Source organism: Pteropus vampyrus, unplaced genomic scaffold, assembly GCF_000151845.1.
Source record: "Pteropus vampyrus isolate Shadow unplaced genomic scaffold, Pvam_2.0 Scaffold434, whole genome shotgun sequence".
Taxonomy (NCBI): Eukaryota; Metazoa; Chordata; class Mammalia; order Chiroptera; family Pteropodidae; genus Pteropus; species Pteropus vampyrus.
In genome coordinates this window covers 542187-560409 of record NW_011889215.1, presented here as the reverse complement: position 1 = coordinate 560409, position 18223 = coordinate 542187, and the positions used below count along the sequence as shown (strand labels likewise).

The following is an 18223-nucleotide window of genomic DNA, read 5'->3' as shown; positions in this document are numbered from 1 at the left end:
ATTTCATGTCAGGTGGCATTGAAGTGGCTAAAGTTGAGCGGAGACGCATTTACTTTGGGTTAGATGGGATGTATCTGTGGGGTTTGCAGTCACATCTGTAAGATACTGTTAGCCATTCTGTGCAGTACACACACCAACTGACCTGGCATGGTGATATAAATGGCAGGACCACAGGAACGGGTGGGCAGTGGCAGCTGGCACAAGGAATCATGGAAAGAAACAAAGCTTCAACCGCACAGAGCCAAAATTTTCTATGGAAAATTCTCCCACATCTCACAACTAATACATAAAAATTGACAGAATTCTAAAATTTGATGGCAATGTTAAAAATTTATATGACCTTACCTGGTCGAAGCTTAAAGAAATTTTTCTAAACTATCGGTAATCAATTTTAACCAGCCACGCTATAGCAAAGCCTAAATTTACCTTTCTATTCTCTCCAGAGAAAATCTTACAAAATCATTGTCCTTTGAAAATGCAGAATATGAAGCCAAAAAATGTGAAAAAAGTATTACAGAAGGTTGAGAAGCATTTTTATGTATTTTGTTATATTGTTAGCATCTTAAAATTTATACTGTTGATTTTTCTTATTCTAAATAATTTTTATATCTAATTTTAAATTTGTAATTTTGTATTTTTTTCTTAAAGAGGGCCCCTAACTTGTCTAAGCTTCAAGCCCAACAAAACCTGAATCTACTCCTGCACAACAATTAAAAAGCATAGTTTTCCAAGATACCTTTGTTTACCCAGCACCTAAAAAATGACACCCATTTCAGTGAATACAGCTATTTATATTTGTGGTGGTGATGGGGTGAGGCTGAAGTCAAACACACATCCCTACAAAGCCCATAAGCCAGGGAGGGGCTCCTGCAGTGGTGTGGGTGGTTGGGCCTGGATAAAGAGGGATGACTCCAAGAGGCACTACAGGAATGTGTGGTGGAGAGGAAAGAAGGAAGGGAGAGCAGGGGAGGCCATCTGTCGAGCAGGGGCAGCACTTTGGGGTAGGGAGGCCTTGCTTTTGTGGAGACCTCTGAGGATTGAGCAAACTGTCTAAAGCTGCCCTGACCAGAACCAACTCTGCTGAAGGTAGAGAGGAAAGATCAAGGGCTGTGACGTTTATCTCTTAGGAGGTCCCTCTCTCTACTCTATCTACCTTTCAGCAAATAGAATCCAGACTTGAGAATTCAGCACACAGAACTGTCTCAGGAATGGCTGAGCGTAGCAAACTCAATAAAATAGCAGAACACTGGGTATCGGTGACGGGGTGGGCATGCTGGGCCACAAAGGCCACGGTAACTGTGCCAACCACTGCCTTAGCTAAGCAAGACCCAGAAAAGGATCACCACTACCTTTTCATCCCTCTCTTGACTATCTGGCTAAAGGCCAGATTTTCTCCAATCAGCACCCCATTACTGAGAACATTATTAAGACAATTTGTCCCTCTTTACACACGTTACAATGACCTTGTGTGGCTTCTCATTGTTCTAGCCACAGACCATTTCGGCCATGTTCCCCCTCACTGCCCAGCAGGCAGGAATCATCAGCATAATGCCCAAGAGGGAGCCCAGAGTCCTGGGCTCCCTGACCAGACTCTTAATGGCAGAATCTTTATTTCACCCCTCCCCCACTCTTAAAAAAAAGCTTTTTTGTTGTTGGCAAGCTCCAAACACTTATCTCCTAAATAAGTTAAAATTCGTAAGACTCTTAAATGGGGCCTGCCATATTGCAAGCTCTATATAAGTATTTGTTAAAATGTTTTTAAAACTCTCTGTATCTTCAAGGATCTAAATTTGAAAAACCACAGAAACCCATAACAACTCACCAGGATTTACATAGTAATGTCTGACTAGCTTCTTCTCACAGCCTCAACGACAAAGTTTTATAGTAGAACCTAAAAGTTACTAAATATTCTGGTGATAGTTACTCTGGAAAGGAAGTGAAGTGAGGGGGCTTGGAGGGAGGGAGGGGCAGAAAAACAAATGCTCCCCCACAGTGGATCTGCTTTCTAGGAAGAATGTTCATTCATCCTGCAAGCTATGAGCTTCAGCACACTAGCTCATAAGACTTGGAGTCTCCTTTTCCTACAGGAGTGAAAGGAAACGGAACCAAAGGAAAGCTTCACAACATTCCTTTAAGACATGCATTCTTTATAGGCTGTCTTGGGTCCTTAGGACGTTCCAACACTGTATGTGACCACCCGGTGTTGAAGATTAACTTTTAAAGGGGATTAGAGGACTCATACCAAAGTAAAGCACTACCCACTATGCACATGATGGCTCACTTCAAATTTAGATGAAAGCAGCCAGATTTTAACACTGCAGGAAAACTTGTAAATCATTTTCAGACTGCTAGACCTGAAAAAAAATGTTGTTTGCACAAGTCAATCTCCTCTCATACATAGCTCCTTCTCCTGTCCATCTTTGTCCTCCCGATCAACAAAACACAATCATGTACCTTACAAGCAAAGCAGGAGTAAGCCATCTTCCCACTCAATCTAACTCTGCCCTGACAGTCGTGGGAGAACCAACACTCACTCATTTATCCCACAATGTGGACTGCATGCCTACTATGTGTCAGGCGCTGCTGAAGGTACTGAGGAAAATGTGGAGAACAAAACACACAAAAATGAAAAATGAGAAGAGAGAAGAGTTGCATTTTCAAATTCGAGTACAGGTTTTAAGCTCTGCTGCTCGATTTTCACCCTGCCGATCAGTGTTAACGAGCTCCTCCAATCACTGAGTGGAACCACTTTGATTGAGGCTGTGGGTCAGAGTAAGTTTGCATTCGGGATGCTTGAGCAAAGACAAACAGCAAACCTGCCAGGTCTCCAAGCAGCTGGGGTTTAAACCTGGGGGCAAATCACTCTCATGTCCTGGCCAGTGGATCAATTCAAAGGTCTTTAAAAAACAAACAGCTGTGGCATTCATGCTTAGGACAAAATTTTAAAGTCCTGGACTGATCTGCATAGTCAATATATTCTAACTTGCTCTTTCCTACGCAAAGGTCAAGTCACCTACAGCCGTTCAACTGCAAAAGGAGACATGCTTAATGGGTGGTTACCACCGCCACGGAAGAAAGAGTTCACCTCCCCGGCTCCTGGGGTGAAGCAGGTAAAGGGAAGGTCTGTGCAGGAAACGAACACAAAGACTTCTTTCACAGCATCAAGCCTCAGTCCGCCGTCACCAGACGCCCACCACACGCGGCTGGGTCGCGCCAGTCCGGCTCCGTACTCGAGGACCCTGAACCCAGACCCGGCCCCGGTCTGCCAACCCCGCGGCCGCACGCAGTCCTGGGACCGGTTTCCCCAAGCCCCAGAGGAGCCCCTGTGGTCCGACTTCTCGGATTCTCCTAAGTCCGAGTAGGTGTGAGGCGGGCAGAGTGCCCGCCCAGCCCGGCAGGGCTGCGCTCATCGAGACCCTGCCGTGGCGCTCACCTGTCCTGCCCTCAAGGCCAGCTGCACCGCCGCTTCGAAGCACTCCTCCCAGGGGCCCCCAGCGGGCGCCGCCTGGTCCTCGCGGCTTGGCTTCATCGCGGCCTCGCCGGGCCCTGCCGCCTCCAGCCCTCCACGCCGGTCTTCCACCAGTCCCCACGACCCCAAAATCAGGCTCCGCACTCCCTCCTCTTACTCCCGCCACTTGCGACTCGGCCTCCTCCTGCCCTACAGCTGTGTTCGCGGGAAGGGCAAGGAGCCGGCCGCAGCCCGGGAGGCCGCGCGGAGCGGCCGGAGCCCCGCCCCGAGCCCCGCCCCTCCCTCCGAGCCCCGCCCTGCCCGGCGCGGATGCCGCTTTACGCCCCACCCAAGCCCCGCCCCTCCTCGCCGCAGTCCGGCTTTCCACTCCTCCCGGCCCCGCCCTCCCCGTTAAGCACCGCCCCTGTCGCGCGCTCGGCCGAGTCCCACCCCCGCAGCCCCGCCCTGAGCCACGCCCCGCGCTCTGTCTAGCCTGCAGAACACAGCTGCTGGCAGGCGTGGCGAGAGGTGGGAGGGTGCTGGGGACGGTGGGCTGGGGCAAAACTCCTCTTTCTTGGCGGGAATCGGGTCCGGAGTTAGACTGCCGCCCGGATGGGAGTGCACAGCGGAAGCCATGACTCCGGCGTAGCACCGATGTGCTGTGGGCGCCTGCGGGTCAGCTCCAGCTGGGGGAGCCAACGGCCCTTTCGCGGGGTCTGGTGGCCCGCGCACACACGTGGCCCGAGGAGCGGCCAGGTCCTAAAGGAATTTTCTTCAAGTCCAACAGGTCGCTCTCAGCGGAAGGCCACTGGATACCCAGTGTCATTCTCAGCGTGCTCAGTCGGCAGCGGGCGCTCGTCTGGCAGTAGAGAGCACAAAGCTGTGTTCCCTAATGTTTGGATGCAAACAAGAAACTTTCACCCCAGATAAAAACCAAGCACTGGATTGTATACTGTCTGAACTCAGAACTTCGAGGTGTAGCCTGAACTGTGGGACTAGCCCCACTCTGGAGTGAGAAATGACCTTTTCGACCTTGGATCCTTTAACGCCGCTGAACATAACCACCTAAACATAAATAAATACAAGGCTTTTCCCAAGAGAGAGACTCTGTGGCTTCCAGGAGTTAATTTCATAAGCTGCTGTGCGTACTACCCTTTTATAAAAGATGCTGACCCATATAAAATTATTCTGGAGCGCCACCTCTCAGAGCCTGGGAAAACAATGGGAGTTTGTACAAGAACCTTGATGGGACATTTTTTATACAACTAACCTAATGATGGGATTAAAAGTTTTTAGTTTTTTTCTGTGAGCACTTTATTTTGAATAAAGTTTCGCAACACTCATTGTAGAGAAACTCTAGGTGTAACTCTATGGTATAAGAGACATAAAAATTACAAAGAACAAGGAGAAATTAGGAAGCCAGAGCTGGCTAGGGCTTTAGTCTCTACCCTAACCTTGCCCAGTTTCCTCATACTACAGCTTAGAAAACTAGACCTAGAATTGCCCTTGCTCCTACTACCAGCAGCTAAGGGCATGCTCTGCTCCATCATTTTTCTTCATATTTTTCATGATTTTCAAGATAGGGAACTGGACTTCTAAAAATACTTAAGACTGCTCTGAATGCTACATTTTAAAATTAAATGCATTCAGTCATTGATTGATTTTCGTGACAGTTTTTCATTAGAGATTGCCTAGCAAAATTAAGAAGGAATAAAATTTCTCTTTGGCCTCTTCTTGGCTTGCTTTCTGAACACCCTTCCCCACCTACTTCCTATCAGGACCCATCTGGGAGTTCAGTTATATCTTTAAACTCTTATAGATCTCAGCCTATCTAAACAGAGAGAAAGACTTTATAACTTCATTGCCTAACTTCCAAATATCTTGTCAGAATCATGTGGTTTTTACTAGTATGAAGTTTGGACCCAACCAGATTTTCCTAAGTTAAAATACTGGCTTCAGTTCTTCCTCGCTGTGTGGGTTTGAGCAAGTTACAAATAACCTCTTTGCTTCAGTTTCAACTGTAAAAAAAAAAAAAAGGCAGGCTGTGTTATATGGGTTAATATATATGTGCTTGGCACTTGTGTGTTTATTAATATTACTAAAAATTTGCTCACCGGTATAGCCTCCAGTGATCAGTATATGGCTTGGCATATACTAAGTACTTAATAAATATGTTAATTATTGAATGCAGCTTTTTCTAATAAATCATCCAAGTTTCTCAAGCTTTAATGATGATTCTCTGTGGCAACATAAAATAGTTCTTCACTACCAGACCCTGTATGCCAGTCTGTACATTGCTGCTTTATTTCTTTATTTTTTCTTTTTTTGCATGTTACCTCTTTAACGTGGGAAATCACATTAACTTTGGCAAGCCCCTAGAGTACCAGGCTCTGTCTGACTCGAAAGATTTTCCTGTCTGTCTGTTCACACCCTTCACTCCAAGGATGTAGCCTTGGTGGGCACTCTAGTCACCAAGAAGAGGTATGCAAGGTTTCTGAACAGGAGCCAGAGGCAAGGGGGTGGCAGTGAGAGGGTGAGAGGACACTCAAAACTGAGTTTGTCTCCTGCATCTTGCCCTTTATGTCCTTACTAATCTGGCAGTCCCCTCCCCTCATGTCCTTCTGGAACAAAGCAAAGTCTAAATAAAATGTCAAACGAAGTTTTTCTTTACCTACTTCTCTAGCTTCCTAGTTACTTTCAAATCTAATGTTATTCTCAAGGGCCAAGATGTGATGATTTGGACGTTTGATGAATGTCTTTGTTTGTTTCCATCTCATCTAAATCCCTAAAACTGGGCCCAGGATAATATCTAACCATTCCTAACCTCATGTGTGGAAAGTTGGTATTATGGGCTGAATTGTCTCTCCCCAACATTAAGATTTTGAATCCTCACCCCCAGGACCTCAGAATGTGACCGTATTTAGAGACAGGGCCTTTAAAGAGGTAATCAAGTTAAAATGAGGTCACATGGGTGGGCCCTAATCCTGTATGGCTGGTATCCTGATAAGAAAATAGAATTGGACACAGACACAGAGGGAGAAGGTCATCTGCAAGACAAGGAGAGAGGCCTCGGGAGAAATCAGACCTGAGGACACCTTGATCTTGGATTTCTAGCCTCCAGAACTGTGAGAAAATACATTTCTGTTGTTGAGCCACCCAGTCTGTAGTACTGTGTCATGGCAGCTCTAACAAACTGATACAGTTGGGAGCTAAAGAGGTTTGCCTTGTGCATCGCTATGCTTGGGGTTATCAGGACCTCTTCTCAGCCAAGAGGCTTTGTAAAGGGTGGTAGGCAGCATAGCTCTCCAGAAAAGAACAGTAGAGGGGATCCTTCTGCCCACAAACTCAGCATCACTTATGCAGTAGTGTTAGCACACTTCTCACTAAATAAAGTCAGGTGATTATCAACAAATGCTCTGTATTTAAATATCACCCAATACTCTATACACAACCCTGCAACAAAGAACAATTTTAGAAGTCCTTGTAAAAAGCTCTGCTCCAGCAGAATTGTCTGTAAAAAACTTGCTCTGCAGGCTTATTTCTCCTTAGCATTTATTTCCACTGTAAAACTGGAGATGCTTTTTCCTACTCTGGAGGAAAAGGTTAATGTGATGGTCATTACCCACTCTGCACCCCTCCACCCCTGCTGAGTGTGACCTGTACCAGATACTTCCTGAGAGTTCACATGGTATGCTGGCTTTCAGAACACTGCAAGGCTTTTCTGGGATTCCTATGTTTTCTTTGCTATGCCTTCCACTCACTCCTATAATAATTCTGTGCCTGCGGATCCCACAGTCATATAGATCCTAAAAACAATGAAATTGGTGCCACCTTCATTCTGATAAACTCTAACCTACAAGGACTCAGTCCTGTAAAATAATTTTTTGTTGTTTATAATAAATAGGTCTCATCAAGAAGGGGCCCAGGCTTCCTAAATATTTATCATTTAAAATAAATATTTCTAATATTTCCAATTCCATGCATCTGATGATGTTTATGAAATATCTCACAGAACAGATATTTCATAATCTCTAGACTCAGTTGTACAACATGTAACTCTCTTTATTTCCCCATAACTGAATTCTCTTTCTAGCTTCTGCTCCTGCCTGATAGCAGAAAACTGAATCTACTTACTTCCAGGACAACTCAGACATGTCAATGATTTTTCAGACATTTCAAGTTTAAAATTCAATCAACTCACTTTGAGCTATCCTTCTTTCTTTAGGGGGGGTCTTTGCAAAGGGGGCTTGGCCTTGGGAGAGGACATTGCTGCTTTGACCTTGCTCTGTCCTGCACTGGCAGATGCTTCCTTTGGCCAGCCCTGCCCTCCTGTACTGAGTAGCCCTGGCCATCCTGGTCGAGGTACTGAGTCGCATGCTAATTTCTTCCTCAACTCCTAGGTCGCTTTGGCCCACAGACAGGCCCTTTCAGCCGCAACGTGGCTCTGGGAGGCTCCCCACTGGAGGTCCCAGCCTGGTACTGTCATCTTGGACATTTTCTACTTGGCTTGAGCGCAGGTCCCCAAGCTGGTGTCGTGTGGAAGGAAACCAGGACGGTACATGCTTCCCAGGTCCCACAGGGAAAGGGCTCCCTTCCTAAAATTTTCCAGGAAAGATCTTTTCCTGCTGCTCCCAGTTCCGCCCTTCTGAGAGAGGGGGCGGGGTGCCTGACCTTAGGCTTTAACTCTTCCTTCCCTGCGCTCCTTCTCCGCCCATCTTCACCCCACTCTCGCCGCGCACCCCATCTACTGGGGGCAGGAGGTACACGCGCTCTGTCTCATCATATCTTTTTCAAAATGTGTAATTTCTTTGTCAGCACTAACCAAAGGGGCAATGCTTTGTTTTGAGTTCTTCCTGTGATAGATGGCCCCGCCTCCTTAGGGTAATCCACCCTCATATCTCACTACTTGAACAGGGAAAGTTTTGGGAGTTGAATGGAAGTGGAAACATAGTAATAAATTCAGAAGAAACTAGATAGTTTTCAAGAAAATGTTTCTCTGCCTTTTTGTTGAAAGCTTACATTCAGTTTGCAAAGTTTTCTTTTGTTTTGTTTTGTTTTGTTTTGTTTTTATCTAAAAAGGCATTATTACATTACCCTGGAGAAAGTTTGTATGTTGATACATGCAAAAATGCTGCAAAGTTATTAATAATATTTGAAAGGAGTACACAATAAGACTGCTACATTTGATTCAATTTTCAAAACACATGACATTTTGAAGTGGGTAAAACAATTAACACTGAGCCAAGAAAATTTATCTCAAAGCTTTATGTCTTCATTATACAATCATTGGTTTTTGAAAGTGTTGATACATATACTCTTTTTTTCCTTATGAAAGTATGTTTTAATAAATTGATATATTTCCATGTTGTTAACATAGAAAGCCCAATACTATATCAAAGTAGCAAACGTGAAGATTCCTGGTATTTTTTATATAAGCACTATGAATGACATTATAGTTGCATTCAACTTTATAAGAAATTATCTTCAAGTTCATGAAGATTCTTTAACAGTGACGACACTTTCAAACAGTGAAGACATATGTGTATTGATTGAGTAGGCAATAAAAGTCTAATAATGGAGCTATGCTCGGAAACCACACTGAAAGAGAATATAGCATGTACCAAATTACAGAATATTTTATAGAAATGGAGCCATAAGAAGATACACAGGTTAGAACCTTGAAGTCATGCACGCTCTTTTTCAGGTGGTTTTGGTAACCGCAGAAAGAGGGAAATGCATAAATGTGCTCACTCCTGCTAGGCCTCTTTCTTCACCTGACAGTCTGCATTTTTCAAATATTTTCTTCTCCATCCATACTTTCACATACCCATACTCCCTCTTTAGTAATAGCCTGCATCTAGCTCCAATGCTTAGAGTTCAAGAAACAAACAACAGGGAGCCTTCCTAAACCAGCTATGTTGTAAGAAGCACTTTAAAAAGTTCACATGCCTTTTGAAGACAGATTAAATTTATTAGAATGAAATTCCTGGCAATTATCAAATTCAGCCATACTTTCCTAAAGGCAACATTTTATATTAAACTTTAAACAATCTGATTTGAACTTAAAAATAGAAAATACTTTTTTTAGTACAGGATGTGTGTGTGTGTGTGTGTGTGTGTGTGTACACATACAGGAAGAGAAAGAAAAAGAAAGCAAGTAAGTGAATGAATACAGCATATACTTTTTAGGAATATATAGCTGACAGAAGAAAGCTAGCAAATATAGAATCTCACTAAAAATTTCCATTTCTAAAGCAGCCATCACTAATAAGCTAGCATATTTTTCACCTTGAAGGACGAATATGGGATTTAAATGAGATGTGTGTGTATTCTAATTGTCTGTGTCATAAAAAGGAGATATTATGATCAGCACTAACTTTTGAATCTCTTTTGGCAAGAGAGGAACCCAATTTAAAGGAGAAAACAAAACAAACATAAATTTCATATTTTAGTATGGATTTATCTTCCTGTATATCATTCATTCATTCATTCATTCATTCATTTTTCCATTGCATATTGGCCCTTGGTGGTTAAGAAAACAAGGAGAAAGAGATGTAAAGTTAGATATCATCACTTATTTCAGTTGGTAGCACTGCGCAATGAAGCAGGTACCATTGTGGATTGAGTTGGAAATGTGACTGGACAGGAGAAAACATGTAAGGTATAAGAGAATCAGGATGGCAAACTGGTGGGTGGATGCAGCAAAAGATTGCTATTAGAATGTCCTTGGAAACTGATTTGCAGAGTCAGATGAAAACCAGGGGAGAGATACAGAATTCAATTAGCTACTATCATCATATCAGTGAGAGCTGTGGTCCCAGTGATAGGAAGAATATGAAAATGATCCAGAATTCCATTAAATTCCAAGGCCTGGAGCAGAAATCTCACCTTTGTTGAAATGGGTTGAGCTTTGTTCCTTTGGTGGATGAGCATCTTTTAGCCATAGCAGAATGCAGAATTAAGTAAAGAAATGCTAAAGAGAACCAAACTCATATTGCCAATATCTCCATGTTAAGAAATTATCTGTGAATATTTATATATGAAATATATAAATGTAATCTAATATGATTAAAGGCACTTAATTAAGGAAATGTGAAAATAATCATAATAAAAATCACTTTTAATAGTGATTGTTAAAATTTGCTAAAAAGAATATGAACTAAAAACTAAATAATTAAATATTAATTTTTAGGATTAAAGTCAGCTCTGAATAATCTTTCCTCTGCACAAGAAACATCCTGAGGACACTAAACAATTCGTTGACTCATACAACACACACTTCCAAGCATATTTCTCTTGGGGATGATGGTGGTAGTGGGGAGAGTGTATCACTGAGACAGAAAACAAAGTATACAGAGAGTTCTCCTTTATTCCTATATAGGACACCTCTATCAAAATTGTTAATAAAGTTATATTCTACAAAGTCTATCTTACTTCATGTTTATATCATGAGCACTTTTCTCACGTCATCTGCATTCCAGAACTTAATTTGCCTTTTATTTGGCTATTTGCAATATTTTCAAATGTATTTTCTAACATTTCTAACAAATGACATACTTCAGCCCTCAAATTGCTCAAGTTCTAGGTTTCTTATTTTATATCAGTATACAGTCCTAGAAGACTGTTTTACTTAAAATGAGAGTAATTTCCCCAGGATTCCAAATAGTTTTATGATTAAAGGTGAAAACTTCTGGAAATAGTACAAAAAGAGAAAGGGAGTATTGCCCACGACTTATTCTTTCAGAATAAATGTCCTGTGACTGCTGGGTGAAGGAGAGAGCATAGGGACTCTTTTTAGAGATTTGCTTTATCAAGCAAACAACATTGTCCTCTCTTGAAGCAGTTCAGTACATTGAAGGAGAATGGACATGAATATGACAAATCATCCTGAAATTTCAGTATATTTGAATGGGTATGGGTTACTTTTCTTTAGTACATTTATTCTTCTTAGGTAATGCAATCAGCAATGGAAATGGTGTGTGTATATATAAAAGGACCATGAAAGGAGTAGACTAGGGAAGTTTGCACCTGGACACTTCATGGTCAGTACTATCCAAAGCTTAGATCGACCCTGAAAGCAAACTTGCTAGAAGGCTATCCAGTTCCATGAGCCAGTTTCCCTGTTAGACACCACTCTCCGCCTGCCCACCGACCCCACTCAACCTCTTCACAGTAAGCTCTTCTTTCTCTTCTGGCTCTAAATGAATCCTAGCTGTCCCCTAGCAATAAAGCAGGCCTTCTGGATACTCTTTCACATCCCGTGTGTGTGTATGTGTGTGTGGGGAGCAGGGGGGGGGGGCGGCGGGAGTGGGGGGAGGAGGGAGGCAGTGCAATAAGATGGAAGGATCCGGATGGGAAGAAAGAGGACATGTTAACATTTCCTCATCTTCCTACCTCATGCCTCACTCTTCGGTCTTCAGGCCAGGACCCTACCTCCTGAGAGGCCACTGCCATGCAGCAACTTTTCTGTCCTTGTGGTGTTAACTTCAAGGTCATCATTCACATTCCTTAAAAAGTTTGTCTTCCGGCTTACAATTTTTTCATTCCACCTCAACATTTCCAATTTTTCTAGATTTTTTTCCAACTTTTAAAATAATGGCAGACTGTACATGCATTTTTTTCCAACTTTTAAAATAATGGCAGACTGTACATGCATTTTTTTCCAACTTTTAAAATAATGGCAGACTGTACATGCTTGACTCAGAGGTCCTTGGCCTCTTGCCTCTGGTGTGCTTTACTGCCCATCCCTTCTCCAGCTCCTCAGTCCTCCTGTGCACACCATCATCGCCCGGCCCTTGGTCATCTCTGCAACTGATTTCCAATTGTCCGGTTCCTGTCTGAACTGTCCATATTTCTTTCTCTCTTGTACCTATTTCTACTAACTTAACTCTCTCTGAAACCTTCAGTAGTAGAGTACTGGAAAGGACTTGGCTTTTAGAGTCAGACCAACCTGGGTTCAAATTCCAGATATGTTACTGGCTAGGACCTTAGGCAAGTAACTTGACCTCTTTCAGTCTTCAACTGCTTATCTACAAAGTGGATATAATACCGACTTCATAGGGCAGTTCCAAGAAGTAAATGAAATAATGTATAAAAGGTCTAGCCCACAGTAGATGCTCATTAAATGTTGTCTACTTCTTTCCATTTCCTCGACTTCAGGGCTGCTCAGCCATGCTCTTTCTCTCTCCGTCACTGGCATTTCCAAACCTCTGCTCACTGCTCAAACTCCGTATTGACTCCTATTTCGCTAGGAGGTAATTTGTCCCACTTTACCCTGGTAACATACATCTTTCCCCTATGCCCAATTTTTTCCAGTGTCAAAGGAAGAGGTGTGTCTCTTCTATTCTATTTCCTCCCTTTTGTGCTCTGGCACTGTCCCTTACATTCTCCTTCTGGACCTCACTTCACCAATTACCTCCTTTCTCTAGTATTTTTATTCCCTGCACCCATCACCACTGACTCTACATGCCCGACCCATAAACATGCTGACATCTCCCTCTTCTTAAATGTCCCTTGTTGATCTTGCACCCTTAGTAGTCAAGACCTTTCCATTTTTGTCTGAATCTCTTTGGAAGACTCCTCCATCTCCTTAGTACCACCCAGCCATTCCTCAGCCTGCTGCCATGTGGCTTCCTTCCATCACCCTGCAGAGTGGCTCTTGCAAATGTCGCCAGTGCCCTTCTAAATGCTGCACATGCTTTTTAATCTTTTTTTCTACTTGCTCTCAATAGCATTTCACTCTGAGGGCTGCTTCTCCCTGTAATTCTCTTATTTCATACCAGGACTCATCTCTGCTGGTTTACTTTTGCAGTTCTCTGACTCCATCTTTTCCAATATTCTTTGAAAACTCCTGATTCTTTGCTCAACCTCTTGGCTTCAACATTTACTGTGTGACTATTAAGTGCCAGAACTGTATAGATAAATGTGTCACAGAGAAGCTAAGACAATAATAATGAAAGTGTGTATGTAATTCAGAGCAAAGACAGGATCAGCTCTCAGGAAGGGGTGGAGTGTGGTCAAAAAAGGCTTCTTAGAGAAAGAAAGGTTATTTTGGGCAGAAGAAACATTCCCAGGGCAATGCCAAAAGGTAGGCAGAAGTGGGTTCGCAGAAGTAGAACTCTGAGCAACTCAGGCTGCAGAGGTGTTACGTTACTTTATTTCATTGTTCTTAACCAGGGTGATTGTGCCCCGCAAGGCACATGTGGCAATGTCTGTGGACATTTTCAGTTGTCACAGAGAAGGAAGTACTATAACAGCATCTAGTGGATGGAGGCCAAAGATACTGCTAAACATCCCCCAGTGCATTGGACGGCCTCCCCAAAACAAAGAATTCTCCAACCATTTCCAAATGTTAATAATACTGACGTTGAGAAATCATATTCTATTTTACCTCTATCTGAGGAGTCTGGCTCCAGGACAAAACTCTATGTGTGATTTTTCAGACTTGACCATAGGCAATTAAAAAGTTTAACTGGCAGGCCTCATGAAGGGTGATGTCTGCTCTCCTTGTGCTAGACTTGGTGCACAGCCAGTACACTGTGGTTTTCTGCAGTTGAGGCCTCAGTAACCAATGCCACTCCACTTCCCTAGCCCCATTCATGTTCCTAGGTGATCTACAGGCCTAGACTAGATGCCTCCATTCCCAGGCCTCCTTTTGTGGGGGAGATATCTCAGATGAGGCCTTTCTCAGGGCCTCTGCCAATATCACCTTGTTTGGGGAGCCTTTAAGACAATTTTCTCCACATTGACTCAATATTTAGTACTTTTCCACTTGGACCCTCCCCTTCTCTCTCCCCAGGCCCCCAGATCCTGGCAGCTCAGCTCTCTCCAACTGTGCTCTAGACTTAGTCACATTGTGCAATTATTTGGTTTTCTTTGTCTTTGAATCTAATAGGCATTCAATGGTTTTACATTTGAGTGAACAAAAGCTTGTGTCAGTTGTCCAGATGACAAACCCAAGAGGGGTAATTCACAGTAGGTGATAAAATAAGGCTTTCGAAAATTTTGTGGACAGCTTGGCAAAGAAAAATGTAACAGGGGTCAATCAATGTAAACTCTTTCATTTAGGCCCCAAAGCATAACTTATAAGTGTGGAGTGGGTGCTTAGAGTTGACTAGCAGTTGTAGAGATTGGCATACCAAGGTGTTATGATTCCCTGATATTTAGAGCCATGTAGGTTATAATCCAAATTGTATCCTGTCTGGGCAGGTCACCTGGAGTATCTTGTTCAGTTTTTGGCATGCTCTAAAAAGTGATTTACTTAAGCATGTGATTAAAGGCATTACAATGTGTAACCATGCACACATGACACAAAAACTTCATGAGGGGACGCCTTTCATCTCAGTCTGTTGTCTCTCTATCTTCCTTTCCAGGGCCAATTACTGTTTACACACCATTCGTTAGGAGGGCCATGGACAAACTGGAATATGTCCAAGGAAACAATTGGATGATAAAGGATGCTTACCCTAAAGAAGAAAAGACTTTCTCAGCATGATGGAGAATGAGGTGATGTAAAGAATTTGCAGGAGGCCAGGGCAGAACAGAGGTGGATTTGCTATGGCTCTAATGAAACAGAAGCTTCCAGGCCCCTCACCTGCATGGGTCTCGTCAGAGCCTTCAACCTAATTTCATGTTTATAATTTTTTTTTTTTCTGAGAGACTCCCAAATTGAATAAGATTAGCTCCACTAATTCCTGATCCACCCCTGAGCTAGAATTAGTCTACATAACTCCTTGGGACAAAAACTAGGACTGATAGTAGAAAGTTACAGTGAGGTGAACATTGCTCAAGATCTGGAAATTCTCCCAGTCAGAGTCATTGAACACCTTGAGTAGAGGTAAATAATTGCCTGCATGAGTGTTGTAAGAGGACTTGATGATCTCTTTCAACTCTAGGAATCAAAGTCTCTGAGATAAGCTATAGAGCACCAAGAAGTCATTTTTTGTCTAATAGTACCCTAAATCCAGACATGTATTAGTTTGCTAGCTTTATTTAAATCACTAAATTATAATGAAGTAATAAAAATACATATTCAAAGGCACTTAAAATTTCAGAATGGGCTTTTTTAAACACATTCAAACCAGTATGAAGTTACTGAATTTAGTTTTCAGTGGACATGTAATCTATTACTCCTAATCTCCCACTTCTCTAGCCATGTTCTCAGATACTGGATTTCTTGCTCAAAAACAGCTGTAGGAATTGTTGTCACATTGTTTCTGTAAGCTTTCCAGTGCAGTGAGAAGTAGCAACCCCACCCTACCATCCTAGTAATGGCCATTGACACCATGACAGTCAAGTGCAGCGGCCACTTGGTCCTTCAAGGTATATCAGTAGACACTTCATCTTAATGAACCACTGATGATAATTTGACTAATAATAATAATGCTGCCATATGCTATGGATTATTAGTGTTTCATTTCCTACTAGCAAGGAGCTCAGTGCTGCATTCAAGGCCAAAAACACATCCATATCAATTCCATAATCTGACCTTTGAGAGCCAGTGTCCTTGGACCACTCACAGCAGTATTACATCATACATGGTCCAGTCAGGACAAGAGAAACAACGTTAGGTATTTCAACAGAGAATCGACTTTAAGAAATTGGTTAAACAGGTAAAAAGGCAAAAACAGAAAACGGAGGCAGCAAAGGCAATAAGAGTAGGAAGCAGCTCCCAACCTTAGGGCTACAGAAACAAGGCGCTATGGAAACAAGGCAGAAGCTGGTGTTGCTAGAACTTGCCAACTGGGAGGGGGTTCGCGGGGCTGGGAGCCAGGCAACTTGGAAGGCTGCGTGCTGGCATAGCAGAGGCTCAGAAGAGGGGCCTGGAGGCAAGGCTGGTGCCTGGCAGTGCTGCCACCTCTGCAAGGCATAGGCAAGCTTGTTTGCGGGGTATGGAAAAGAACTGGAAGTTTGCCAGAGTGATGCTGACAAGAACAGCAGGCAAGCAGGTCCCCTCTCCTTCCTCCAGCCTCTCAGTCTCCTACCAGCGTTTCTGCTGGAGGATTCGAACAGGGAGCCAGCTGGCAAAAGGAAATATATTCGCAGAGTCTTAGAATCAAAAGGCAGAGCAGAGAAGTGTGGAGCTGAGCTGAGAGGCAATAGTTTAATAATCAGCACGGCCTCCCTTGCCTGCAGGAGAACACCTGGATCCCTAGGGTAGCTTCTGCAGGCCTCACCATCTGGCCTGCTGACCAGGCTTGCCTTCTTTCTGTCTGGGAAGTGTTGCTTCCCACTAGGAAGGCTTCTCCCAATTTCTCAAGTAGAACTGATGATGCCCTCCTCCCTTCTGCTTCACTGTACCTACACAGGTAACTAGGAAAGCACTGGGAGCATGTCTCATTTATTCATCAACATGTCTCTTTCTCCTACTAAAATTCCTAAGTCTCTTGACTGAAAAGATGCATTTTCATTATTGTATCTCCAAAGCCAGTACTGTGGTTGGCACATAGTAGGTACTTTAAAAACATTTGTCAAAACCCTCAGCCAACATTATATTTAATGGTGAAAAACTAAAATTTTTTTCTCTAAGATCAGGAACAAGACAAGGCTGTCCACTATCACCACTGTTATTCAGTGTAAATTAGAGGTCCTAGTGAGTGCCATCAGGCAAGAGAAAAAGATAAAAGGCACCCAAATAGGAAATGAAGAAGTCAAACTATCACTATTTGTGGATGACATGATTCTGTATAGAAAAACTCTAAAGACTCCACAAGAACACTACTAGAAACAATAAGCAAATACAGTAAAGTTTCAGGATACAAAATCAATGTTCAAGAATCCATAGAGTTCTTATACTCTAATAATGAATGGTCAGAAAAAGAAATGGAAAAGACAATTCCTTTTGCAATTGTAACAAAAAGAATAAAATACTTAGGAATAAACCTAATGAAGCATGTGAAGGACCTATATAATGAAAACTGTAAGACCTTATTAAAAGAAATTGAAGAAGATCCAAAGAAGTGGAAAGATATTTCGTGTTCCTAGATTGGAAGAATCAACATAGTTAAAATGACCTTATCGCCTAAAGCATTGTACAGATTTAATGCAATCCCCATCAAAATCCCATTGGCATCTTTTAAAGAAATAGAACAAAAAAATCATCAGATTTGTATGTAAGCACAAAAGATTCTGAATCACCAAAGTCATCCTGAGACAAAAGAACAAGGCTGTAGGCATACTCTGCCTGACTTCGAATTACACTACGAAATGACAATAATCAAAACGGCATGGTATAGGCAGAAAAACAGACACACAGACCAGTGGAACAAAATCGAGAGTCCAGAAGTAAACCCCACTTATATGGGCAAATAATTTTTGACAAAGGAGCCAAAAAAATACAGTGGAGAAAAGAAAGCCTCTTCAATAAATGGTGCTGGGAAAACTGGAAAGCCACCTGCAAAAGAATGAAACTAGACTGTTGTCTATTACCACATGCCAAAATTAACTCAAAATGGATTCAGGACCTGAATATAAGACCTGAAACAATAAATTTCATAGAAGAAAAACATAGGAACTAAACTCATGGACCTTGAACTTAAAGAGGATTTTATGAATTTGACCTTGAAGGCAAGGGAAATAAAAGGAAAAATAAATGAATGGGACTATATCAACCTAAAAAGCATCTGCACAGCAAAAGAAACCATCAATAAGGCAAAGAGACAACCATCCGAATATATCTGCAAGCATCATCTCCGGTAAGGGCTTAATATCCAAAATATACAAAGAACTCATACAATTCAATAACAACAAAAAACAATCCAATTAAAAAATGGGCAG

The 18223-nt window shown here is 42.5% G+C and overlaps 1 protein-coding gene across 3 annotated transcripts in view; it reads right to left on the bottom strand.

The window, feature by feature from the left end:
- IMPA2 (inositol monophosphatase 2) overlaps positions 1-3740 on the bottom strand; it is a 42982-nt gene extending 39242 nt beyond the window's left edge. For all 3 annotated transcript variants that reach the window (XM_011381298.2, XM_023523978.1, XM_011381299.2), the window contains exon 1: positions 3434-3740. In XM_011381298.2, the coding sequence (XP_011379600.1) occupies positions 3434-3529 (96 nt within the window). In that variant the 5' untranslated portion in view covers positions 3530-3740. The remainder of the gene's footprint in view (positions 1-3433) is intronic.
- Between the last annotated feature and the right edge of the window lie 14483 nt (positions 3741-18223).